Source organism: Tasmannia lanceolata, unplaced genomic scaffold (assembly GCF_043159265.1).
Source record: "Tasmannia lanceolata isolate RefF3 unplaced genomic scaffold, GAP_Taslan_0.1 ptg000006l, whole genome shotgun sequence".
NCBI classification, from domain to species: Eukaryota; Viridiplantae; Streptophyta; class Magnoliopsida; order Canellales; family Winteraceae; genus Tasmannia; species Tasmannia lanceolata.
In genome coordinates this window covers 3,011,501-3,038,714 of record NW_027518683.1, presented here as the reverse complement: position 1 = coordinate 3,038,714, position 27,214 = coordinate 3,011,501, and the positions used below count along the sequence as shown (strand labels likewise).

Below are 27,214 nucleotides of genomic sequence, written 5' to 3'. Positions count from 1 at the left end.
TCAACTTGCTCTAGTTGACACCCTTTTACCCTGGCCGAGTTTTGGGCTCGAGTCCTGACTTTAACTCTTTTGACTCACCAGAGTTAATAAAAATTGGACTGCATTAGTCTAGAGAAAGTAAATTTGATTGGAATATATTGCTGAAAAATGACGATCATGTGATTCAAAATATGTAGCTATCTTAGCAAAAAGAAATTAAGGGCTTCATTTGAAACACCCACTTACACAGAAATTAAGGGCTTCACAAGAAAAAAAATGTTAGAAACACCCACTTACTCTGAAATAAGCCTATTTAACAATAGGGAGATGATATTTTCACTCCCCCAGCATCATATGCATGCTCCCCTTTTAAGGTGATCAAAACCCCCTGAAGTACCAAAACGGTCTACATATTGACTTCATTCATAGCTAACTATAGAACCTCAACAAAATGCTATTTTTTTTGTACCAAGGAAAACAAGAAAACTTGCCTCTAAGCCATCAATTACGACCAAGCGACAGCCTCCTACGCCTGGCTGATCTCAAAATGCTCTCATGCTGAAGACGTTCTATGTAACCAGACCAACTTCTTTCATAATTGTCGATTGTAATTGTACCTTAAGTATCATATCTTCGCATGGGGTCTGGCATAGTTATGGAAATGTAAGGTGGTGGATTTCTCCTGAGAAGTCCTGAATAACCATACTGAATTTCAGGTTGCTCATGAATAACATGTATATCATATTTTACTCTTCTCCCCTCTAAAATTTACCAAAAACAAGGTTTGGCATTGGAAAAGTAGGGGAGGGGACAATCCCGCCACATAGGCGCCACCTAAGCAAAAAGCTAATAATTATGTCTCTTCCATGTCTAGAAGTCCAATGGGATTTGAGCTAAAAAATGACAACCAAACAACATTTGGTATTTCATATTCCTAGAAATGCTCAGCCGTCTTCCCAACTTTTTGCAACCAAACAGGCGAAGATCTGAGTTTGAATTTGTATGTCTTGCTTGGAATCCAATCGAAGTTTTTATCTCCCCCGAAACCATATTTATTATTGTATCCTGGATAATGTGATAGATGAAACTCCTCTTCTTGTTTCAAATCAAGACCACTCTGATAAGCCATTTCATCTAATCTCCATTGGAGATGAAAGCCATTTGATTTGTGTGGGACGTGAATTTCCCCCTCCTTAGTGATCATCTGGGCAGCATTCTTGAAAAAAGGCAGCAGAAGATTTTGGTGCCTCCTGTAAACACATTTTAAGTAAGTAAAGGGAATACAAACAAGGGATTTGCTAAGGACCATCGCAAAACGCATGCATTGTCTGTCGCATGAGAGAGCAGCCACATAAGCTCACTTTATAACAGATGTTGTCTTTATTCATGATGTGGCTGCTCTCTCATGCAGCAGACCATCCGCGAAATGCCTTCTCGGATGGTCCCCAGCAAATCCCTACAAACAAATTAGCATGAGTTAGAGCTGCTATTGTTTATGGGCAGGGGCGGAGGCACATATAGCATGAGGGGGCCATACTACACTCCCCCCCCCCCCTAATTGTGAAATCCCTATTATGGCTTATGACCCTACATGCATGTTTAGTGGCCATTCCCCCCCCCCCCAATGACCAATTCAGGCGAGTGTAAATTAGTCCGGCCCCAGAGGTGTAAATTCCTGGCTCCGCGGCCTCCGCCCATGTTTATGGGTGTAGTTAAATGGAAGTTGTCAGCAGTCTACTTCTCTGTTTAGCGAGGACCAGATGCTTAGGTTGCAAATTTTGTTCTAAAAAAGGTTATTATTATTTTTGGCTGCTGGATATTTGCACTACCATTTTTTTATAATTGCACTAACTTATCTTGTCTTTTATTATTTAAAGAGGTATGAAAAGTTATTACAGTTCCCAAAAGCTCTCAGAACCCAATTAAAAGAAAGACAAGCTGAGTTTGTGCAATTATTAAAACATGGTAGTGCCAACATCAATACCCTTCTTTTAATCCAATTCTCCTGCTGGTTTATAGCATTATTTAAATACAGAAATTTGACCTACCAAGTTAATTAAAAACATTTTAACTTGCCCAAGTCAATTTTTTGACAAAATTATTAGACTTTATTTTATTTTTTTCAAAAAAAAAGAGAAAAATTAAAAGTAACTGTAATCAATTTTGTCAAGTGTAATGACTCACAAGAACTAAGGGTGGCCCGTGTGTAATCAGTGACAAGTATTGGATTCACGTGGAACTGGGAGAATAGCGTGGTAATTAAAAAGGTTTGTTAGAGTATGAGATTAACCCTTATATCACCTATAAATATGGGTCTCTGCTTAATAGGAGAAGTGACATCAAGATCTAAGAGGGTTACATCTGGACAGTCACTGATCTACCATAGACAGGCTTGAATTCCATTGAAATATGCACAAGGACTTAGATTATGAGAACTTTCTAGCAATCAATCGTCAACTGTCCAAAGGAAACATGCTTTAACTTTGCAGATAATCCATGTACATATAAGGTATATATTTCAGTAAAATTAACAATTAAGATCCAATTTCCAATGAAAAGAAGATTGTTAAATAAGATAATTAACTTACTTAATCTGGGTAATCCGAGATTCATTTCTTTTAAAACCTGCATGAGGAAAGTTAAAAACAATTCTATCGAATTTCATGCCTTTGAGGTAGTAATGATCCACCATATCAGTTGCATCCACACCATGTATCACTTTGCAGCCACTCCTTTTTAATAGGTCAATGTTAGACAGGGCTCTCAAATAATTGTTTCTTAGAAATTCTACAATATAAATAAGAACAAATTCAGTGCATCAAGTTTTAAAAAAAATCAATATGAAGATTGCATGAAATAAGGAAAAGGTAAATGAAAGATGTCAAAGTATAGAAGATTAAAGAAGGTCAGTGTTGGAGTAATTGGTTGTTTGACAAAAGATATACACCAAATAGTAATTTGTGTGTTCATCCAAAAGCTAATAAAATGCATTGAAATACCTAGAGAATCAAGAGAAGTTGACACCATGTTAATAGCAGAACCAAACGCAAGTGCCAAACATGCAGAGAAGGAGAAATCTCCCTCTCCTACAAGCAAAATCTGATGTGAACTGCTATAATGCTTTATCCATTTCTCTTCTTTCTCAAATTTGGGTTCTGTAGTATAAGCCGGAAAGTTGTTGTAATGTTTCTCTACTTTTTTACGCCATCCTTTGTTAGTCAAATCCCCGAAAGTGCGTGGCTTTACACGCTTCTCCACCACCTGATAGCATTGTCGTGCTTCGGATAGACCGCTTTTTACTTCTTCTTTAGATCTCTCTGTAGTGTGACTCAGAAAGTCACAGAAAACTTGACCCATTTGGCTTTCTTTTCCAAATTGAAATGAAAGGTAGAATAAAATGAAGGTTCTGTGCAGTGTTTAAAAACGCAGATACTACGCGGAACCTGGCCGAAGAAAATCCGAGTAACGCGGCTGAAGAAAATTCTTAACCCGCCAAGAATGCGGTCGATACCGCCAAGTCAAGAATGCGTCGACACCGCCGAGTCAGATGAGTCGTAATTTTTATAAAAAATAAATGAAAAAAATACAAAAAAAAAAGTATAGAAATAATGAAAAAATAAGTACTAAAGAAACAGCATTTATAATTATCATCATAAACTAAATCTTCAGAAACAGCATTTATAATTATCATCATAAACTACCATTCAAAAAAAATTATCATCATAAACTAAATCTTCAGTTATATGAATCATATTTTTCTAAAAAAAAGTAATACATTTAGGGAATATAACATTCACCCATTTTTCTTCCACGGGCCACCCCCTTGCAGTGTAAAAGAGTAATCATAAATGCACTAGAGAGAGCTGGCCCAAGGAAGAAACAAGGGTGGAAAAATCAATGGACGGTTTTGATATATAGGGAACTATGATTGTATGTTTGGATTCCACGGGCCACCCTCATGTCACTTCTATGAGGGTGAAAAAATAGATAGGGTTATGATTGTATGTTTGGGGTTATTTTCCAGTGTCACTGTCAGGAGGCCCAAAGATATGTCTTTCAAATCAATGGACGGTTTTGATATTTCCAATAACCTAGCTTGCCTTTTCGTTTTTTAACTGGCTTGTGAGAGATTTTTTGAACTGTAATGACTTTTTGACATCTGTTAATTGATAGAGGAAGTCTAAACTGAAGGAAGCCCTTGCAAAAAAGAGGCGAAAGGGCTCTCCTATTGGCTATTATAGAGGGCTGGACTAGGAAAGAAGAGGGGGTGAATATATTACTTCCCAATATTTAATGAAGGTTAATGATGGCAGGTGAGAGAGGGGAGGGGAGAAACTGACAAAGCATGCCAGCTGTACCCCACCTATTCTTCGTACCTGTCTTTAACTAAAACCCTATTCTTCCTACACATCTTATGCGTATAAAGCAAAGCAGAGAGCATTTATTCTAGATAATCTTGGATTGAGCCAAACTGAGCCAGACTCGGCCTAGACTCGCCGAGTCAGTGACTCCCAAACGCGGCCATCACTATTCCGCGCGACTCGGCCGAGTTGACGAGTTTTTAGACAATGGTTCTGATGTCTATTTCACCATTTTTCCTCTCTTCCCAAGGGCATCGAGAACACTAGTAGTAGCTTGGAATTCCGAAGTCACATTTGAAATCGGTGCAACTTTCAATAAACAGTGTTGTATTTTGAGCATGATCAATCTTGGTGAGCCCACTAGAGGGCCCGGATCATCAAACCATGGACCCCACTTGGATGATTTGTTCCGCCGATTGAACATGCACGTTGATCCTATGAGAATCCTGAAGTGGGCCCCACCCACCACAAAATTGCACATTTTGGAGGATCGCAACTGTCTATCAATGGCTTGCAAATCTACTGATGAATTGTTTTTAACTTTGAAATTTCAAACGGATGAAGGATCTCAAGCTAACATCATTTTCATTGAACCAGGCCAAGATGTAATCTTAGGGTCCCACAAGGTGACATCTACGTGACCATTGATCCGGCATCCATGCGTCTGGATTTTTGGCATTTTCCTTCCAAACAATCTTCCCAAAATCATTAAAATCAAATAAATCCTTATTTATAATGATTATTTTTAGGGGTTTTCTTATTGGTTGCCTACCCAAAAAGATTTTTTTTATCACAACACTGCGCTTGATCGGGTCTGTTGATTTGGTGGGACCACAAGTCCAGCCTGTTGCTGATGGTCCCACTATCATCGGATGATCCTAGACCTAGCTCTATAAGGCATCAGTTAGGATTCCATCAGGAGAACCTAAACTGTTGATTTCTCTTGGGCTTAATCTTACATGACATCCAACACCGCAAAAATGATTTTTCTTGGGCTTAATCTTAGTGGCCATGGCCACCCAATGACCAATTCAGGCAAGTGTAAATTAGTCCGCCCCCAGGTGTAAATTCCTGGCTCCGCGGCCTCCGCCCCTGTTTATGGGTGTAGTTAAATAGAAGTTGTCAGCAGTCTACTTCTCTGTTTAGTGAGGACCAGATGCTTAGGTTGCAAATTTTGTTCTAAAAATTAAGGTTATTATTCTTTTAGGCCGCTGGATATTTGCTCTACCATTTTTTATAATTGCACTAACTTATCTTGTCTTTTATTATTTCAAGAGGTGACAAAAGTTATTACAGTTCCCAAAAGCTCTCAGAACCCAATTAAAAGAAAGACAAGCTGAGTTTGTGCAATTATCAAAACATGGTAGTGCCAACATCAGTACCCTTCTTTTAATCCAATTCTCTTGCTGGTTTATAGCATTATTTATTTAAATACAGAAATTTGGCCTACCAGGTTAATTAAAAACTTTTTTACTTGCCCAAGTCAATTTTTTGACAAAATGAGAAAAACTAAAAGTAACTGTAATCAATTTGTCAAGTGTAATGACTCACAAGAACTAAGGGTGGCCCATGTGTAATCAGTGACAAGAATGGATTCACGTGGAACTGGGAGAATAGCGTGGTAATTAAAAAGGTTTGTTAGAGTACGAGATTAACCCTTATAGCACCTATAAATATGAGTCTCTGCTTAATAGGAGAAGTGACATCAAGATCTAAGAGGTTACATCTGGACAGTCACTGATCTACCAAAGAAAGGCTTGAATTCCATTGAAATGTGCACAAGGACTTACATGAGAAGATCTTTCTAGCAATCCATCGTCAACTGTCCAAAGGAAACATTCTTTAACTTTGCAGATAATCCATGTACATATAAGGTATATATTTCAGTAAAATTACCAATTAAGATCCAATTTCCAATGAAAAGAAGATTGTTAAATAAGATATTTAACTTACTTAATCTGGGTAATCCGAGATTCATCTCTATTAAAACCTGCATGAGGAAAGTTAAAAACAATTCTATCGAATTCCATGCCTTTGAGGTAGTAATGATCCACCATAACAGTTGCATCCACACCATGTATCACTTTGCAGCCACTCCTTTTTAATAGGTCAATGTTGGACAGGGCTCTCGAATAATTTTTTCTTAGAAATTCTACAGTATAAATGAGAACAAATTCAGTGCATCAAGTTGAAAAAACAAATCAATATGAAGATTGCATCAAATAGGAAAAAGCTAAATGAAAGATGTCAAAGTATAGAAGATTAAAGAAGGGAAGTGTTGGAGTAATTGGTTGTTTGACAAAAGATATACACCAAATTGTAATTTGGGTGTTCATCTAAAAGCTACTAAAATGCATTGAAATACCTAGAGAATCAAGAGAAGTTGACACCATGTTATTAGCAGAACCAAATGCAAGTGCCAAACATGCAGAGAAGGAGAAATCTCCCTCTCCTACAAGCAAAATCCTATGTGAACTGCTGTAATACTTTATCCATTTCTCTTCTTTCTCAACTCTCGAGTTTGTAATATAAGCAGGAAAGTTGTTGTAATGTGTGTCTTGCACTCCCACCTCTATTTTCTGTTTCTCTACTTTTTTAGGCCATCCTTTGTCAGCCAAATCCCCGAAAGTGCTTGGCTTTACACGCTCCTCTACCACTTCATAGCATCGTCGTGGTTCGAAAATCTCTCTTTTTACTTCTTCTTCCTTAGATCTCTCTGTAGTGTTACTCAGAAAGTCGGAGAAAGCTTGACCCATTTGGCTTTCTTTCCCAAATTGAAATGAAAGGTAGAATATGAAGAGGGGAGTGATATTCCTCCCCCATCCCTCCACCCCCGATGGCTATTTAAGTATTTATCCCCCCTTTAAAAGAAATCGTTAACTTTTATGCTTTTGGAGTTGACGGTTGCTTTTCCACGCCATCATAAAAGTAGAAGAAAACTGTGTGTGTGGTGTGGGGGGGGGGTGGGGGGGGGTGGGGGGGGGGATATCACTGCCCTAAAAAGAAGGTTCTGTGTCTATCTCACCATTTTTCCTCTCTTCCTAAGGGCATCGAGAACTTGAACAGTCGCTCGGCCTTTACTAGTAGTAGCTTGGAATTCAGGGCTACTACAAGTGCACATTGGTGACGTGGATCCAATGAAGGCGCTGATGCAGCAAGATTGCCCTTGATTTAGCATTCCTCCTCACATACAAAAAATACAACCTTGACACGTGAAGTTTTTTTCATACATACCTTGGCAGTATTTATTCGGACCAATGGGACCATGGACATTTTAATAGACCTCTTTTGTTAAAAAAAAATTAGGAGAAAATCCGGTTTTTAGAAACACATTGAACTTTCAATTAAAAAGGGGTTTTTTTTATTGTTGGGACTTTTGTGGGATTTCCTCGGGAAACCCACGTTTGGTTGGTGGGCCCAAAATAATCCCAGGAACCAAAATAACCCCGCACGAAACCTGAGGAAGGAAAAAAAATACTCCCAGGGGCCAAAATAATCCCAGTAACCAAAAATAAGCTTGAGAAGAATTTTGTTCTTCCCAACAGTTGCCCACCATAGGCCGGTCAACCAAACATGGGTTTTTATTTTACCGGGATACTTCTAGGACTCTTTTTTTCCCACCAATCTCCTTGGATTTTTTTCTCCCATATAAATCCCAGGAAAAAAAAATGGCAACAAAATCAAAAGCGATTTCTTCTTAGACAAAAAAACAGTCAATCTGTTCCTCCACCTATCATGGTCTCAAACTGAAAAAATGCGCATTTAATAAAGGTGGCAGGGCGTGACGCCTTTTGGGCAGTAGCAAGCGATGTAAGTGCGCACCCTTTTCGCCTTTTATATTCTCTGCCTTTCGTTCTACACTTCTACTACACGAAACGAAAATAGTACACCTTGTAACTATAAAAAAAATGAGTGCCCTACCAATACAAAACTAGGGGTGCAAGTTTGGCCCTGTCAGCCCTGACCCTCCCTGAGCCCGAACAGGGTCAGGACTAGATTTTCCAACCCTGAAGGCGGGTCAAGGTTCATTTTTTTAGACCCTGACTTAGGTCGGGTCGGGTCAGGTCGGGTTCTAGGTTAATGCCTCGAGTACCCTGACCCGGCCCGACCCTAAGTTTTCTATTATAGAATTGAACCATTTGTGCATGTTTTTTTTGCTAATGTTTATTATCTTGGATTGATGTTTCTTTAGATTATTATTATTAATTGTCTCTGTTGCCCGTCATGTTGTTGAATTCATATTGTCCTATTCTGCTCCCTTTCTCTGTTTATTGATCATTTTGTTCTATATGATAAGTGGTTGCTTTATTTTTGACACTCTTAACAGGTATTTACACTAGGGTCAATTGGGGCCGGCCCGGCCCGGCCCAATCAGGGCGGGCCAGGGCCAGCACTGAGCCCTGTAGGGCGGGCAATGCGTTGAGGTTTTTCGGCCCTGACTCAGGGTCAGGGCCGAGATAATGGGATCCAGGGTTGGGCTAGGGTTTTCGAAAAACCTGACCCTGTTGCAGCCCTACACAAAACAATGAGAGAGATATGAGAGGTAATGACCGGAGACTTACAACGTAAATTGTGGGCACTACTCGATGCATTTGGGTTGGGTTGAGTTCGTGGGATCACCTAATCAAATAATGAAGTAAAATGGATGGCCCTGATTTGTTAGAGTGCGGTGGGATCCATCCTATCAGAGAACTTTCTCCGGATCATCCAGTAGCAACATCCCTTCCTTAGATTCAAGAGATGTTTAAAGGTGGAGAGCTCCCCTCAATACATGAATTTGGTTGGAGATAGTGGAACCGTTTGAGTTTTAATTAGTAAATCCCACTACTCGTTATTCCTCCCCCTGACTCATTCTTTGAGTTTTAAAGGCAAAGAAAAACATTAAATGGGGTGAATTTATCCATTCTCACAAAAGCCGGGCATTTTATCCGTTCAGGGGGGAAATATCATTTCCTGGTCTTATTTCTTCAGCAGGTAAAATGGTGGGTCGTACTTGATACAACTCAACTTTTAGTAGATTTCCTCCCATTCACTTAATATACAACAGATGTGGCTCTCTACTCGATCACCTGCGAAAGTCTGTAGCGAAATAGCTTTCTGCAAATTGCCTAGCAAATCCCTTAATCTAAAACAAGATCCCACTTAGAAAATAAAGATGATGGAATTGACAAAATTGATTTTCAGCTTTCCCACTTAAGGGCCGTTTGGATACAGGTTTTTAGTTTGAAAACAGTGTAAAAGATGGTTAATGTTCAAGTTGCTACCACTGTCCTGGCAACATTTCTTGGATTGTAAGTGAGAAAATCAAGTTTTAAATATCTCTCCAGCATCCTAAGATTTCAAAAACCTAGAAATATGGGAGGATCTGCTATTCTCTTGCTGACGGAAAGAAGGGCGATAAGTAAAAAACGAGTCAAAAACGACGGCTGATCCGCTTCTTCTCTTGTCTCTTAGCTACAACTTTGAAGAAACCTCGGATTCTAAAATCCCGTATCCAAACGGCCCCTAAGAAAATAAAGATGATGGAATTGACAAAATTGATTTTCGGCTTTTGGGGAGATTTGCGCCCCTTATTTGTCTTGTCTTCTTGTGCACGTGTCAAGGGATACGCCCTCGTCTTTTTTGCCAAACGAGATTCCCATTTCGCTACCAACCCTCTAACTTCAATATAAAAATAATAAAAGAACCAATTCTAAAAATACTAAAAAAGTTTGAATTATAGATAAATGAAAAATATACTGTTACCCTCTTATGGATAATTATGCTATTTTTAAAGGGTTTTGTTAGCGACTTTTGCATAAATGCATTTCACAGGCTCACAGCTGGTTGTTTCATCTGAGAGCATATTTTGTCTTATTCATCTGAGGTCACAAAATGGCTTCCTGAAAGTTGCTAGCAAATCCCATTTTTAAAATATAGTTTAAAATATAGCAGGAACATTTTGACTTCGAGAATAGAGATAAAAGGCAAACGTATAGTGTTACCTGTCTTAGGAGTAATTTTGCTATTTCTAAAATGAGGAATGCTAAACTTAGGGGAACCTTTCAGAAAAGGGCCGAAAGAGCGCCCCTATTGGCTGCACTTCACCATTGTGCACTTACGGTGACTTGTAGCCAACGGGGACCATTTTTCCGAGGGCTCCTTTGAGTTTAGAAAATATTGTAAATTAAGTTAAAACTTTTGCCACAAAAAAGAGTCTAATACACGTAAAGAGAGTTTCATTTACTGAACACTAACGACTAAGAATAACCTTCACAAGGGAGTATCTAATACCATTACATACACCGAGTGTCTATATTAATAGGATTTTTTCCAAGATGGAATAAGCTCCACATATATCCAAAATTTCTGATAACAAGAAGCCTAGTCTTGCTTATAAATAGTCCTCAGAGATAATCTGATAGTCGAAGCTTTGAATATGCTATCGAAGATCTGAGTTTGAATTTGTATGTCATGCTTGGAATCCAATCGAAGTTTTTGTCTCCCCCGATACCATATTTGTTATTGTATCCTAGATAATCTGATCGTCGAAACTCCTCTTCCTGTTTCAAATCAAGACCACTCTGATAAGCCATTTCATCTAATCTCCATTGGAGATGGAAAGCCATTTGATTTGTGTGTAACGTGAATTTCCCCCTCCTTGGAGATCATCTGGGCAGCATTCTTGAAAAACGATAACAGAAGATTTTGGTGCAGCCTTAAGCACATTTTTAAGTAAATAAGTTAAGGGAATACAAACGAGAGATTTGCTAAGGACCATAGGAGAAGGCATTTCGCGGATGGTCTGTTGCATGAGAGAGCAGCCACATCATGAATAAAGACAAATTCGTTTGTAAAGTGAGACAAAATCTGTTCTAAAGTGAGCTTATGTGGCTGCGCTCTCATGCAACAGACCATCTGCGAAATGCCTTCTAGGATGGTCCCTAGCAAATCCCGACAAACAAATTAGCATGATTTAGAATTGCCATTGTTTATGGGTGTAGTTAAATAGAAGTTGTCAGCAGTCTACTTCTCTGTTTAGTGAGGACCAGATGACTAGGTTGCAAATTTTGTTTTAAAAATTAAGGTTAATAATTTTTTTAGGTTGCTAATATTTGCACTACGATGTTTTGATAATTGCACTAACTTATCTTGTCTTTTATTATTTAAAGTGCTGTCAAAAGTTATTACAGTTCTGGGGTCGTAATTTCTGAAGGGGCGTCAACACTATGGATATCGGGGTCAAATTCTAGGAAGGTCGAAGGAGTTGCAATCTTAGTTTATGTCTTGGATCGGTAAATGTAAAGGGGATGGGTAAAGGGGGAATAGTTTTGGATTTTTCTTTAGGGCCCTCGAGTTATCTCCTAGGTCCTCATACGATGTAGTTCATGAGGGACTCCTGGTCCCCATTTCATGTAATTCTCCTACGAATTATCAATATATTTCTGTCATTTTTTTTAAAAAAAAGAAAAATTTATCACAGTTCCCAAAAAACCCTCAGAACCCAAATAAAAGAAAGACAAGCTGAGTTTGTGCAATTATTAAAATACTGTAGTGCCAACATCAATAGCCTTTTTTTTAGGGAAATGATATATCAGCCCCTTTAGATCACCGAGAAAAGGAACACCCCCTGTGTCAGTGTATCAATGACTACAGAGGGGTTGTTGTACATATGTCAGAAGCATTCAATGCCCCTGATTACCACGAACGCTGACAGGGGCTGTTCCTAGTGATCAAAAGGGGCGGATATATCACTTCCCTTTTTTTATCCAATTCTCTTGATAGTTTATCGCACTATTTAACTACAGAAATTTGGCCTACCATGTTAATTAAAAAGTGATTTACTTGCCCAAGTCAATTTCTTGACAAAATTATTAGACTTTATTTATTTTATTTTTTAAAAGAGAGAAAGGCTAAAGCAACTGTAATCAATTTGTCAAGTGTAATCACTCACAAAGACTAAGGGTGGCCCATGTGTAATCAGTGACAAGTATTGGATTTACGCGTAACTGGGAGAATAGGTGGGAATTAGAAAGGTTTGTTAGAGAGGGAGATTAAGCCTTATATCACCTATAAATATGAGTCTCTGCTTAATAGGAGAAGTGACATCAAGATCTAAGAGGGTTACATTTGGATAGTAAGACTTTAATTCCATTGAAATGTGCACAAGGACTTAGATGAGAAGATCTTTCTAGCAATCAATCGTAGAACGGTCCAAAGGAAACATGCTTTAACTTTTCAGATAATCCATGTACATATAATTAATAAGAGGCTGTTTGCGGGTTCCACGCTCGGTTACTAAACTCTGTTACTGTATCATTACTTTAGAAAAAACACTTATCATTCGGACGATTCGAGGAAAAAGCAGGAGGAAAAAAGGAGAGATTGGCGTGCTCTTTTGGGTGTTAGGGTCAATAATCGATGGAGAAAAGTTTTGGCAGCTCTTTTTTATTGATTGGATCTAAATGTAAATTGCAAAAATAATGATGGTTGTTTTTTATATTATATCAAGAGGAATGATAAACTAAAGAACTTTTTATATTAAAAAAACCAGCTACAAGGACGCCCTCATCTGTCCTTACAAACGAAGTGTTGGTGTTTTAATACAAAATAGCCTTTGTTGGTATTTTGTGAAGTTCTTTTGTTTACAAAAAGAAGTCACTTTAGTTTTGGAAAATGAGTTTGCTCACTTCTTTCACAAAAGTGAATAATCCCGTATTGGAAAGTAGGAAAAAGCTTCACGTCCCGGCCGGCCGTGCATGTGAGTCAAGGTTTTTTCTTTCCCTATATTTTATTTTTTGTTTCTGTTCGTTTAACTTCCCTTTACCTTCGCCGTTATAAAATAAAGGCTCGGTAAACCCAGAACCGAACCGAACTGAAACGATCAAGTTATGTTCTAGTTCGGTTCTAAAAATAAGTGGTTCGGTTCTGGTTCCAAATTCTCGGAACCGATTGCAATTGGTTCGGTTCTGGGTATCGAACCATGTCCACCCCTAGTTACAAGGGGTGCAAATTATCCTACAAATTATCCTATCCTAAAGGGGATGCGAATTTCTCATCGCCCTCATTTATCTTTTAATTCTATGTTCGTCTATGCCACTTTCATACACTCCCTTAAAAAATCTGGCACAACATTTGTAACTTGTACATTTTCAGGGCTACTACAAGTGCACATTGGTGACGTGGATCCAATGAAGGCGCTCATGCAGCAAGATTGCCCTTGATTTAGCATTCCTCCTCACATACCAAAAATACAACCTTGACACAAGACGGTTTTTTCATACATAACTTAGTAGTATTTAGAAACACATTGAACTCTCAAATTAAAAAGGGTTTTCAGGGCATTTTGGGTAATTTCTAAACCTCTAAACGAAATTCTGGAAAAATCAAAAAGCGATTTCTTCTCAGAGAAGAAAACGTCAGAGTCTCCACCTATCCATATCACAGTCTCCGACTGAAAATCGTCGGCATTTTAATGAAGGTGGTGTGGGACGTGACGCCTTTTGGCCAGTGGCAAGCGATGTGAGTGCGCACACTTTTTATACTCTCTGCATTTCGTTCTACACCACGAAACGAAAATAGCATACGTTGTAAACTTGTAACTATAAAAAAAAGTGCCTCTACTAAGTTACTAACACAAAACAATGAGATGGGGTAATGACCGGAGACTTACAACGTAAATTGTGGGCACTAACTACTCCATGCATTTGGGTTGATTTGAGTTGGTGGGACCACCTAATCAAATCAAGAAGTAAAATGGACGGCCCTGATTTATTAGAGTGTAGTTGGTGGGATCCATCCTTTCAGAGAATTTTCTCTTGATCATCCAGTAGCAAACATCGCTTCCTTAGATACGAGAGATGTTAAGGTAAACTGAATGAGACGTACTCGTTATTCCTCCCCGCTAACTTATTCGTTAAGGTAAAATGCTGGGTCCTACTTGATACAACTCAATTTTTAGCAGGTTTCGCCCCCATTCACTTAATATTCAACAGATGTGGATGTACTCGATCACCAAAATCTGGTACAAAAACCGAAACCAATATTTTATTCAATATTAAATTTCGGCCGAAATTTCGGTGAAATATTAAATTAATTTTTTTATAAAAAAAACAGACTTTTTGGGTTAAATTTTGGAAAAACCGAAATTTTGGAATTTCGGCCCAAATAAAATACCGTTTCGGTTTTTATTGATTTCCGTGTCAGTCTCGACCGAATTTCGGATTTCGGTCGAAATTTAAAACCATGCCGCTAACTTCAATATAAAAATAATTAAAGAACCAATTCTAAAAATAGTAAAAATCTATGAATTATAGATAAATGAAAAATATCTACTGTTACCCCTCTTATGGGTAATTATGCAATTTTAAAGGGTTTTGTCATCTAAAATAAGGAATGCTAAACTTAGGGAGACCTTTCAAAAAAGGGCCCCTATTGGCTGCACTTCACCATCGTGCACTTATGGTGACGGGGACTATTTTTCCAAGGGCTCCCTTGAATATAGAAAAAATTGTAAATGAAGTTATAAATTTTACCCAAAAAAATAATGCATCTCATACACGTAAAGTGAGTTTCATTTTCTGAACGCTAACAGCTAAGGATAAGCTTACTATCCGTTTGGTTGCTAGTTAAAAAACAAACCCTAGGATTCTTGTGGGAGAATATTTATTGGTCACATCATCTTTTCCCGGTAACATCAGCTTTTCCTTTCTAAGGAATGGTGCTCTCTTTCTCTCTCTCTCTTCCCTCTCTCTCCACTCGTACTAACATCTCTATCTAATTAATGCTTATCCCGTCTCTTGTCTCTTACTTTTTCCCACAAAAGTTAAAGGGAGTATACACAAAGTGTGTATTTTATTAGGATTTTTTTCAGGATGGGATAAGTTCCACATATATCCAAAACTGCTAATAACAAGAAACCGAGTCTTGCTTATAAATAGTCACCAGAATTGATAATCTGGTAGCGAAGATCTGAGTTTGAATTTGTATGTCTTGCTTGGAATGCAATCGAAGTTTTTATCTCCCCCGAAACCATATTTGTTATTGTATCCTGGATAATGTGATAGATGAAACTCCTCTTCTTGTTTCAAATCAAGACCACTCTGATAAGCCTTTTCATCTAATCTCCATTGGAGATGAAAGCCATTTGATTTGTGTGTGACGTGAATTTCCCCCTCCTTGGTGATCATCTGAGCAGCATTCTTGAAAAAAGGCAGCAGAAGATTTTGGTGCCTCCTGTAAGCACATTTTAAGTAAGTAAGTTAAGGGAATACAAACAAGGGATTTGCTAAGGACCATCACAGAAGGCATGCATTGTCTGTCGCATGAGAGAGCAGCCACATAAGCTCACTTTACAACAGATTTTGTCTTTATTCATGATGTGGCTGCTCTCTCATGCAGCAGACCATCCGCGAAATGCCTTCTGGGATGGTCGCTAGAAAATCCCTACAAACAAATCAGCATGATTTAGAGCTGCTATTGTTTATGGGTGTAGTTAAATAGAAGTTGTCAGCAGTCTACTTCTCGGTTTAGCGAGGACCAGATGCTTAGGTTGCAAATTTATGAGTCTCTGCTTAATAGGAGAAGTGACATCAAGATCAAAGAGGGTTACATCTGGACAGTCACTGATCTACCAAAGAAAGGCTTGAATTCCATTTAAATGTGCACAAGGACTTAGATGAGAAGGAAACATGCTTTAACTTTGCAGATAATCGATGTACATATAAGGTACATATTTCAGTAAAATTACCAATTAAGATCCAATTTCAATGAAAAGAAGATTGTTAAATAAGATATTTAACTTACTTAATCTGGGTAATCCGAGATTCATCTCTATTAAAACCTGCATGAGGAAAGTTAAAAACAATTCTATCGAATTTCATGCCTTTGAGGTAGTAATGATCCACCATAACAGTTGCATCCACACCATGTATCACTTCGCAGCCACTCCTTTTTAATAGGTCAATGTTGGACAGGGCTCTCGAATAATTTTTTCTTAGAAATTCTACAGTATAAATGAGAACAAATTCAGTGCATCAAGTTGAAAAAAAAATCAATATGAAGATTGCATCAAATAGGAAAAAGCTAAATGAAAGATGTCAAAGTATAGAAGATTAAAGAAGGGAAGTGTTGGAGTAATTGGTTGTTTGACAAAAGATATACACCAAATTGTAATTTGGGTGTTCATCTAAAAGCTACTAAAATGCATTGAAATACCTAGAGAATCAAGAGAAGTTGACACCATGTTATTAGCAGAACCAAACGCAAGTGCCAAACATGCAGAGAAGGAGAAATCTCCCTCTCCTACAAGCAAAATCCTATGTGAACTGCTGTAATGCTTTATCCATTTCTCTTCTTTCTCAACTCTCGAGTTTGTAATATAAGCAGGAAAGTTGTTGTGAAGTGTCTGTTGCTGTCGTTTCTCTTCCTCCCTATTCTTTTTCTGTGCTTCTTGAAGCCATCTTAAGTAAAGCAAAGTGCGGGAGTCTACATGCTGAGAGCAGTGTACGGTTCTCAATTCTGTTTCTTCTTTCCGTTCCGATTTCTTGGTTGTGTTAAAATACGAGAGAGCTTGACCCATCTTGCCTTTTTCAAATTGAAATTGGAGGTACAAAAATTAGGGTTTCGTTTTCCCAATCAGATCGCAGAGAGAGAGAGAGAGAGAGAGAGAGAGTAGAAGGTAAAGTGCAGTAGAGTATCGTGTTTATAGGGAAAAAAAGGAAAAAGTAAAAGGCGATATTTTTCATGTGTACAGTGCATTTTGAAAAATAATGGACTGCACGGCCACACGCCATATAAAATCTCATACAGCCGGTGAGTATGGAAGAGCGAGAAAAAAAACAAAATAAATATATTTGAGTGGGTTTGCGACTGATGTCGGGCTCTCCAACGACATATCTTGTATGAAGAAACTATCTCGAGTATTTTTGGGTTGGGTTTTTCATAGGAAAACCAATGATAAGGTTAAGTTTATGAATCATAGGTTTTTCATAGTAAAATTTGAAAATGGCAAATTTACCACTCAACCCATTAATAAGAAAAATGAAGTTAGTGCGTTTTAGGGACTTTTTAGCAAATATTTTCTAAAAGTAGGACTATTCAGCTAATATGCTTTTCTTAGTGACTAATTAGCAATCATTTTACCAAAAAAAGAAAAATCAATATAAAGATTGCATCAAATAGGAAAAAGCTAAATGAAAGATGTCGAAGTATAGAAGATTAAAGAAGGGAAGTGTTAGAGTAATTGGTTGTTGGACAAAAGATATACACCAAATTGTAATTTGGGTGTTCATCTAAAAGCTACTAAAATGCATTGAAATACCTAGAGAATCAAGAGAAGTTGACACCATGTTATTAGCAGAACCAAATGCGAGTGCCAAACATGCAGAGAAGGAGAAATCTCCCTCTCCTACAAGCAAAATCTTATGTGAACTGCTGTAATGCTTTATCCATTTCTCTTCTTTCTCAACTCTAGATTGTGTAATATAAGCCGGAAAGTTGTTGTGATGTGTCTCTTGCACTCATTTCTCTCCCTCCCTTCTCTGTTTCTCTAGTCAAGCGAATACCAGAATATGCCGGACTTTACACGCTCCTCTACCACTTGATAGCAAAGTCGTGCTTTGAATAGATCTCTTTTTTCTTCTTCTTGTTTAGATCTCTCCGTAGTGTGACTCAGAAAGTCACAGAAAACTTGACCCATTTGGCTTTCTTTTCCAAATTGAAATGAAAGGTAGAATAAAAAGAAGGTTATGTGAGTGTTTAAAAACGCGGATACTGCACGGAATGTGGCCGAAGAAAATCCGAGTAACGGGGCCGAAGAAAAATCCTTGACCCGCCAAGAATGCAGTCGACAACGCCAAGTCAGATGAGTCGTAATTTTTATAAAAAATAAATGAAAACAAATACAAAAAAATATAGAAATAATGAAAAAATAAGTACTAAAGAAACAACATTTATAATTATCATCATAAACTAAATCTTCAGTGATAGGAATCATATATTTCTACAAAAAAGTAAAATATTTAGGGAAATATACATTCACCCATTTTTCTTCCACGGGCCACCCCCTTGCAGTGTAAAAGTGTAATCATGAATGCACTAGAGAGGGCTGGCCCAAGGAAGAAACCGGGGTGGATATCTCACTTCTCTATTTTTTATCATGAAGGGTGAAAAAAATATATAGGGTACTATGATTGCATCTTTAGGGTTATTTTCCAATGTCAGGAGGCCCAAAGATATGTCTATCAAATCAATCGACGGTTTTGATATTTCCAATAACCGAGCTTGCCTTTTCGTTTTTTCACTGGCTTGTGAGAGATTTTAGATTGTTGGAACTGTAAAAACTTTTTGACATCTGTTAATTAATAATAGACAAGATGATTTATTATCAGTGGCCTAAAAGATTCAGGTGTGATATATTTGGTCCCTTTCCTTCTTTGGTCCACCCTCTTATAGTGTAAAAGGATAGCCATAAATACTCTAGAGGGAGCTGGCCCAGGAAAGAAAAGGGGGTGAATATATCACTTCCCAATAATATTTAAAGGAGGTTAAAGATGGTCATGGGACCTAAGCATGCCATCTCTGTGCCTCCCCCATTCATAAATGCTATTATAGAGGGCTGGCCTAGGAAAGAAAAGGGGGTGAATATTTAATGGAGGTTAATGATGGCAGGTGAAAGAGAGAGAGGATGGGACAAACTGACAAAGCATGCCAGTTGTATCCCACCTATTCTTCCTACACATCTTATGCGTGCAAAGCAAAGCAGAGAGCATTTATTCTAGATAATCTTGGATTGAGCCAGACTCGGCCTGGACTTGCCGAGTCTGTGACTCGCAAACACGGTCATCACTATTCCGCATCGACTCGGCCGAGTTGCGAGCCGAGTTGACGAGTTTTTAAACACTGATGTATACTTCTGTGTCTATCTCACCACTTTTCGTCTCTTCCTAAGGGCATCGAGAACTTGAACAGTCGCACGGCCTTCACTGGTAGTATAGCTTGGAATTCGTTAGTCACATTTGAAATTGGGGCACCTTTCAATAAGCAGTGTGATTTTTTTAGCATGATCAATCTTGGTGGGCCCACTAACTGTTTTGATCAAATGATTTTTAGCCATTAAACTTGATCCATTGCACGGACTCTTTATTCGGACAATTTAGGATCATCAGACAGAATTATTTCTGACAATATGGAGATATAGGGGACCGGTCCAGATCAACCCAAGAACCCTGATCACTTCACCTTCACATTTCTCCTCAACGCCTGCACCCTACTGCCTGCACCAGCGGTCAGAAAACAACTCCACTCTCAGATAATCAAGGCTGGGCTGGAATCGAGCGGCTACATTTGTAACAAGTTGATCCATCCATATGCCGGGTCTGGCTCAGTCTCTGATGCTCACAAACTATTTGATAAAAGTACGGAATTGGACATTGTCACATGGAATAGCATATGCTTGAAGGATATGCAGATGATAAAGATTCTGAATCTCTTCAACAAAATTATGGACAGAGGGGTGATTTCAAGGAAGCTGTTATGATGTTTCGGTTGATGCAAGAAAACAGAGAACAAACAAACCAAGTGACTTTAATTACTGTTCTACCCACGGTTGCCCCTTTGGGTGCACTGGGTCAGGGGCAATGGGTTCATGCATACACACGCAAGCACAAGGTTGAGATCAATTCAATGAATTCATGAATTATTGGGTTCTTGTAGAATCCATGAGAATCTCGAGATGGGGGAGCAAGCGGGGAACCCTTCTGTTTTTCATAATCTACAACGGTTGGCAAATAGCAACCCTTGTAAGTGTGGGGCTCATCAGAGATACATTCTGTGTATCACCTTCTACTTGTACACGATGTAAGAGGTGAAAAAGGACGCCTGTGGACAGAAGTGTGCAATCAAGACCGTTGATCTCATGCCTAATGACCAGTTGTCCAGTGCCTAAGATAAATAACTATAAAAATCAAGGAAGTAGGATGCCGTCTAAGAAATAAAGCTGAACAACCGGCCTACTAGAAAGTAGAAACCATCTTTTTAACATCTCCAATAGGGCGTAAAGGTCTTTCCACAAAGAACCCGTCCAACTTTCATTAAGAGCCACAAAATGGGGTGTGATCAAGGCTGTTGATTTCATGGGCCACCACAGACACTACTTCAATGGGGCCAAAATTCACAGAAATCCATACTGATTATCTAATTTGTGACAGATTTTCCTGCTGAACAAGAACATCAGTAATTACACATATAAGGCAAATGTATTACGGTGTGCTAGTGTGACAATGGGCAGAAAAGTTACCTTGTAATCCAAGGATCTAACCTCAGCACAGTTTCTTTTGACAAAATCGTTTGAATGTCATCTATTTAATTACTAGTTGATCTAATTCATCACTAACTCAGCTTGTCAATCATCAACTTACCCTAGCTGACACCCTTTTACCCTGGCCGAGTTTTGGGCTTGAGTCCTAGTGACTTTAACTCTTTTGACTCACCAGAGTTAATAAAAATTGGACTGCATTAGTCTAGAGAAAGTAAATTTGATTGGAATATATTGCTGAAAATTGACAATCATGGGATTCAAAATATGTAGCTATCTTAGAGCTTCACATGAAAAAATGTTAGAAAGACCCACTTACACAGAAATAAGACTCTTTAACCATAACCCATCTTGTAGCTATCTTAGAGCTATTTTTTTTTTGTACCAAGGAAAACAAGAAAACTTGCCTCTTATAAGCCATCAATTAGGACCAAGCAACAGCCTCCTACGCCTCGCTGATCTCAAAATGCTCTGACGCTGAAGATGTTCTATGTAACCAGACCAACTTCTTTCATGTTCTTCTTGCATGTAAATTTCACACCTAGCCCTTCCAAACATTTCGTGATTATGTCTAACATGATTTTTAAAGCTCCATACAAATTCATTGTCGATCGTAATTGTACGTGAAGTATCGTATCTTTGCATGAGGTCTGGCATAGTTATGGAAACGTAAGGTGGTGGATCTCTCCTAAGAAGTCCTGAATAAACATACTGAATTTCAGGCTGTTCATGAATAACATGATTTGTTTGTGAATTTCCAACATCATTTTCGCATTGGAACTCCGGTATCTTCTGGAGAGGTATATCATGAATATGACCCATCGCTGCCGCAGATATCTTATCTTTCTGGGTGCTTCTAATTCTAAACTTGAAAGTACTGCACTGTCCTAGATGAAATGGCTCATCACATCTTCCTCCGTCCCCTCTTTTATTGTTATAACCCGGATAGTCATTTCTTTCAAATTCTACGCATTCAATCAAAGCAAGGGAACATTTTGAAGCAAGCTCTTCAAGATTCCAATCGAGAAATGGGCCACTTGTTTTGTGGTTTACATGAATTTCTCCATAGGGTCGAAGCATTCTACTAGCATTCTTAAAAAAACCCAAAACTAATTTTCTGTGTAACCTAAACCACAAAAATAACAGTAAAGTCGCATGAGTATGTAGAAACATTACCCTAATTGAAATAATAATTGAAGAAAGAATGCATTTCACTGTGAACCATTTGTATGAATATATGTGAGCATGCATGTACATTAGTATATACTATTTTGATAAGTATGTAACAAATGTCTCTTTGATATGCATTAACTTGAGATCTTTTGAATTTACTGCCTCCTCTTTAAATATGGTATTCCCTAACCCACACTAATGAATTGCATGTGATGAACAATTAAGTTCCACAAGATAAATCTATATCAATTCTCATTTGAGTGCATGTATGAATTATAGATTAGCAAAAGCAAGAATATGAATATGCATGCTGTAAACATGTTTTTTAAAAACTATTTTGCCATTTTTGTCCATTTTAAAATGTTGTAAGAAAGCCCCTCATTTCTTAACCTATTTACAGTCTCTGTCATGCTCCATTTATATATGTAAACGCCCCCAAGCATATTCAAATTTACAAAGGGCTGCTACTAAGCCCTAAAACGCGATTTCTACTTTCCATTTTCATTTTTTCTCCAAAAATCTCCCAAATCCCATTCTTTCTCCTAAAAACCTTCGCGAAATGGCTGAATAAATTCAAATCGTATGGCCATCATCCGAAACCTTCCATCATTGCACCAAACTCCTATCAAATCCATTTCTTGCTCGTTTTACGATCAGTTTTGTTTGTCCAAGGGATCAACAGTCTGTCCTTAATTCCAGTTTTGATGATCACAAACACAAATTGATCAATATATTGAAGTACTGATGGTTTTGATCTTTTCAAGCTTGTTTAGTTAGTGACTTGCACTATAAAGGTCAAATCTACCTAGAAAGGGGACAAATGAGATTGTAGCCATCGATCAAGAGTCAAAGATTGAACCACAAGGAAGATCTCATGAATCTAAGTCAAGGGACACTTGAAAACATCAAAATCCAAGCTTAAAGATCAACCTTGAGAACAATACAATCAAATGAATTTCAAAGTCTCGCATTTGTAAATTGTTATATGGAGATCCACTTAGGCTGCAGTTCGAAGCACAATTCCAAAGTCATTTAAAATCACTTTAAGTTCAAAAAACAAACACATGTTCAAAGCCCCCAAAATTCTTTCAAACCACCCTAAGTTGAAAAACAAACTCCTTTCCAAAAGTGCTAAAATGTTTCAATGGTTTTCAGAGATTGAAAGAAGAACACTACAAAAAGTTTCAAAACAAGTTAAAAACAAAGGACAGTCTTCAAACGCTTGCCCAGACGTCTAGGTTTCATCTTGGAATATTAGTAAAGTTGATGGAGACTGGATCTAGGTCCAGACATCTACCCAGACATATAGACGTGATCCAGATTTGGAAAATTATTTCAAAAGTCTCTTTTATTTCAAAATCTTTTTGAGTTAAATCGTGCTATTTCTAACCTTCAATGGTAACATATTGATAGCCACTATATAAATCAATCTTGGGAAGGATTTTGAACAACTTTCTTGATCTTTGAAATAAGGCTTTCACCAGCAAATCGTTTTTCCATTGAAAATACTTCTTAGTGTGCTTTGACTTGCTACCCGGTTGAAGATAGGGGTGCAACTCGGTTCAGGTTGGTCGAGTTGAGGCCAACCCGAACATGGCCTGAGGAACCAATTACTCAACCCGAACCCGACCCGAGTTCCAACCCGATGAGGTTCAACCCGAACCGACCTGAGGAACCCTTTTTTTCTAACCCGAAGATCCGACCCGAGTTCGACCCGACCCAACCCGAGTTTTTAAGCTTTACTAAAATAAAAATAACAAAAAATGTCGGTTTTCACTCAAGTCGGTTGCCCAAGCCCACCCGAACCCGACCCAAGCTCATCCCAGGTTGGGAAAAATCAACATGAACCCGAACCCGAACTCAACCCAACTTTTTTTTCGAGTTGAACCTGACTCGAGTTGCACCCCTAGTTGAAGATCTTCCTAGGACACATTGTTGCTATTGATTGAAGAAGAAAAGTATACTGAAGTGGTATATTTGCCTTGGACGAAGGCGATTCTCGTTTTCTCTAGTAAAACTGTGTGAACGGGACACGGATCCAACCCATGGGACTGCAAAAGCTATCGGTTGGAGCTTGGGGATCATTGTGTGTGTCATACGTGGGGAGTTTTCACCATTAACAAAGATGATTAGTGGAACCGCAAGTGTTTGCTCGTGAGAGTGGATGTAATCAGTGGTATAGGCCGAACCACTTTAAAACTTGTGCAATCTCTCTTGACTTTATCTCTCTCTTTCTTCCTTTATTTTACTTGCATTTAATTTAGTATTATGTCTTGAATTCTATCTCATCAATTCTGTAGTCTCATTGCATTGGTCTATTGATTCACTTAAGATCAGAGTTTTCTAAAGGAATACCTTAAAAAGAACTTAGGGAAATGTTTTCGAAAAAGAACCAATCCCCGTCCCCTCTTGGTTGCCTACCTAAGAATCAGTTTTTTTTTCTTCTAAAAACACACCCAAATTCAATTTTAATAAACCCTAAACCCCCTTGATTGATTCTCCTGTCCCCCTCTCACGTCCTATAAAAACCCATGCAAGGGTCTTCTCTAACCAACAATTCTCACATGAGAAAAACCCAGCAATATGCTTTCTTTTCTCTCTTCAAGCAAGTATTTTCGTCTTTGGTTCTTTTCTAATTTTTTTCTGCGATTCGTAAGCACCATCTCGAAAGTATTCAAACAAGGTCACACGACCCACCTACGCTTCATCTTCTTTCATCATCATAGAGCAAGACCCCTTGCCTTGTCTCATCAAAAGGGAAGGACCGAATCTCCTTTCATTTACTCGTTAGGACACTCGTTAGCAAAACCCTTTTATTATTTGCTCATGAATAGGGTAAACACATAATCTGTTATTTGCTTGATAGAAAACCTCTAGGTAATTTATTTGTAAAGTCCAGTTTAGACACTTTAACATCTTATTCAATTTTACACATGCAAATTGCTATTTAGTACAAAAATCAGTCACTTTGTTATTACCAAGGTTTCAAATTTCGGTTTCAGAATGCGTTTCGTTCCTCACTGAAACCGAAATTTCAGACAAAATTTAACAAAATCAAATAAAATAATATTTTATCTCGTACAAAATTTCGAACTAAATTACCGAAATTTCGGCTGAATTTTTTGGAAAATATTAAATAAAGAATAAAATCCAGATTTTTTGGATATTTCCTTAAATTTCGGACCTAAGTTTCAGGGAAAACGTGAAATTTCGGTTGAAACTATGTAACATTTCGAATTTACCCAATTTCAGTTTTCGGGTTTCGGTCGAAATTTAAAATCTTGGTTATTACATGATCTAGAAATTTGAGTCAATTACAGTTTATGCTATAGGTATCAAATCACAACACTTTATAATACTTTCCTTTGTCTAAGAAATTTTACCCACTGAATTTTGGCTTTATCTTATACTCTCGATATAAATTGTTATCTTATTTCTTTGAATGCCATATTACCATAGTCATAAAATAAAATGAAAACGTTGATGAGCATCTTGAAATGCTGCGCTTCAGCCTATCTCTTCCGATCAAATTAGTAAAGGCCAAACCTTGGTTTATTTTAGGCTCACCCGTATCCCTTATCATTGTAACTAATTAAGGTATCGTGTCCAACCTATTTTATATCCTCCTTTGCGTGTTACTACATTCAAATTCAAATTTTACTAGTCTTCACAAGCATAAAGTTACAAAATGTATACCATATGAGAAATTATAATAAAAAAACTAAATAAAGAAAATTAATATTTAATCTCAGGCTCTGTTCACTTGTTTTCTAGCTGCAGGAAAAGAATATGATGTGGAAAACTGGAAAAGAAAGGAAAAGAATCTGCAAGAAAATTCCTTTTGGGAGAAAATTCCGTTGTTCACTTGGCCGAAAAAGGAAAAGAAAGTATGCAGGCAAAGTGGATTCCCCAGGAAAGTGATTTTCTCACCCTCTTGGTGAGAAAATTTAGAGGGAAAGTGCAAGAAAGTTGGTTTTCCACGTCATTATTTATATTTTCCACCAGTATAATTATGCTTTCCCAAGAAAACAAGTGAACGGCGGAAAATGTCAAATCATGTCCAATCACGGGAAAATTTGGCTTACTTTCTTCTCCTTTCCTTTCTCAAGAAGGCAAGTGAACAGAGCCTCAGAGAATCTATTCCAAAGAGAATAAGACTGACCTAATTAAGCGTAATTGATCTTCCTTTCCATGAAAGCCTGCATGAGGGAAGTTAAAGATGATCCTATCGAATTTCCTCATGTTCAAATCTGTATGAAGTATCATCTTCGTAGCATCAATTCCATGCAAAATAGTTGCACCCAACTTCTTTAAATTTGCCAAATTGGATTTTCCATTCTTATATTTCTTCATCACAGCATCTGTGTGAAAATTAGTTAAAAAAATCAGATCTAATTATCTTGAATTCGGAAACAATCATTCTAATTCAAAATTAAAAAATAGCCATAAATGAATATTATATTTCCAACATCAACAAGATCATTTATCATTAAAATACGATTTGAAAAGACTACACAATTAAAAGATAATTTAAGAAAATGAATTTTTTTTTTATCAGAATCATTTTTTTTTCTTGGAAAAATAGATTATTGGGATCCCTAGATTATTTCAGAATGTACTTTTCCAAGTAAAAACTACCTGACCTAAAAAATTTCCAGCAAAAACATCTTAAAAGTTTTATTTTAAACAATTTTAATCAAGTTAAGAAAAGTAGGGATATTATTTTTTGAAAAAAAAATGAGTGAAAACAATTTTAGGGTTTCACAGAATACCATAGTCACAGAAAAAGATTGCAACAAATACTCAGTGTTCTATATGCCCTTTTCCTTCCCTGGGCCAGCCCTCTCTAGTGCATATATGAATACCCTTTTGACACTAGAAGCGGGGCCCCCAAGCAAGAGGACTTAAAATGATACAATAAATAAAAAAGAGAAGAAGGGTATGTAATCGATTCACAGTAAAACATACAAAGAAACAATAGAGATGATGAATTGATGATACCTTGTTTGTCTAGAGAAGTTGATACCATGTTAGAAGAAGAGCCAAAAGTTTTTGCTAATGATAGTGAAAAAGAGAAATCTCCTTCTCCTACCAATAAAATCTGATGAAATGAGGAGTAATATTTCACCCATCTTTCACCCTCCTCTCCATCCCCAAACCTAACCGCCTCTCTCTTTCTCATTTTTTTAGCCATTTTGAGAAGGACGTGAGAGGATCATCAATACAGAGAGTTTCTTTTCTATTTAGCACTGATGTTTGTGGTATTTTTGTAAATACAGGAGAGCTCGGGGTGGTTTGTTTGATGTGGAAACTATCAAATCTGAACCTGCCACATGGTCATTTAAAATGCAAAAAATAAGTAAAGAGGATATTTGCGGGTCCCACGCTCGATTCCAAGAAAAACCAG

The 27,214-nt window shown here is 37.7% G+C and overlaps 3 protein-coding genes across 5 annotated transcripts; all 3 read right to left on the bottom strand.

Moving 5' to 3' along the window:
* Positions 1–213: 213 nt before the first annotated feature.
* LOC143878221 (uncharacterized protein At4g26485-like) lies at positions 214–7,159 on the bottom strand. 3 transcript variants are annotated; one of them, XM_077380523.1, is made up of 3 exons: positions 6,706–7,159; positions 6,294–6,492; positions 214–1,229 (listed from the first exon to the last, which is right to left on the bottom strand). In XM_077380523.1, exons 1-3 carry the CDS (start codon positions 7,094–7,096, stop codon positions 914–916), a joined length of 906 nt encoding a protein of 301 aa, XP_077236638.1. In that variant the 5' UTR covers positions 7,097–7,159; the 3' UTR covers positions 214–913. The 3 variants fall into 3 exon arrangements, with proteins under 3 accessions (XP_077236638.1, XP_077236639.1, XP_077236640.1); XM_077380524.1 differs by lacking the exons at positions 6,294–6,492; positions 6,706–7,159 and adding exons at positions 2,568–2,766; positions 2,979–3,556; XM_077380525.1 differs by lacking the exon at positions 214–1,229 and adding an exon at positions 5,993–6,162.
* A 7,716-nt stretch (positions 7,160–14,875) lies between these two features.
* On the bottom strand, positions 14,876–17,041 carry LOC143878220 (uncharacterized protein At4g26485-like). The gene is made up of 3 exons (XM_077380522.1): positions 16,536–17,041; positions 16,125–16,323; positions 14,876–15,554 (listed from the first exon to the last, which is right to left on the bottom strand). Exons 1-3 carry the CDS (start codon positions 16,897–16,899, stop codon positions 15,260–15,262), a joined length of 858 nt encoding a protein of 285 aa, XP_077236637.1. The 5' UTR covers positions 16,900–17,041; the 3' UTR covers positions 14,876–15,259.
* A 3,799-nt stretch (positions 17,042–20,840) lies between these two features.
* LOC143878219 (heavy metal-associated isoprenylated plant protein 41-like) lies at positions 20,841–26,954 on the bottom strand. Its single transcript, XM_077380521.1, has 3 exons — positions 26,809–26,954; positions 25,970–26,168; positions 20,841–21,760 (listed from the first exon to the last, which is right to left on the bottom strand). The coding sequence occupies exons 1-3, from the start codon at positions 26,834–26,836 to the stop codon at positions 21,055–21,057; spliced, it is 933 nt and encodes a 310-aa protein (XP_077236636.1). The 5' UTR covers positions 26,837–26,954; the 3' UTR covers positions 20,841–21,054.
* Positions 26,955–27,214: the final 260 nt, after the last annotated feature.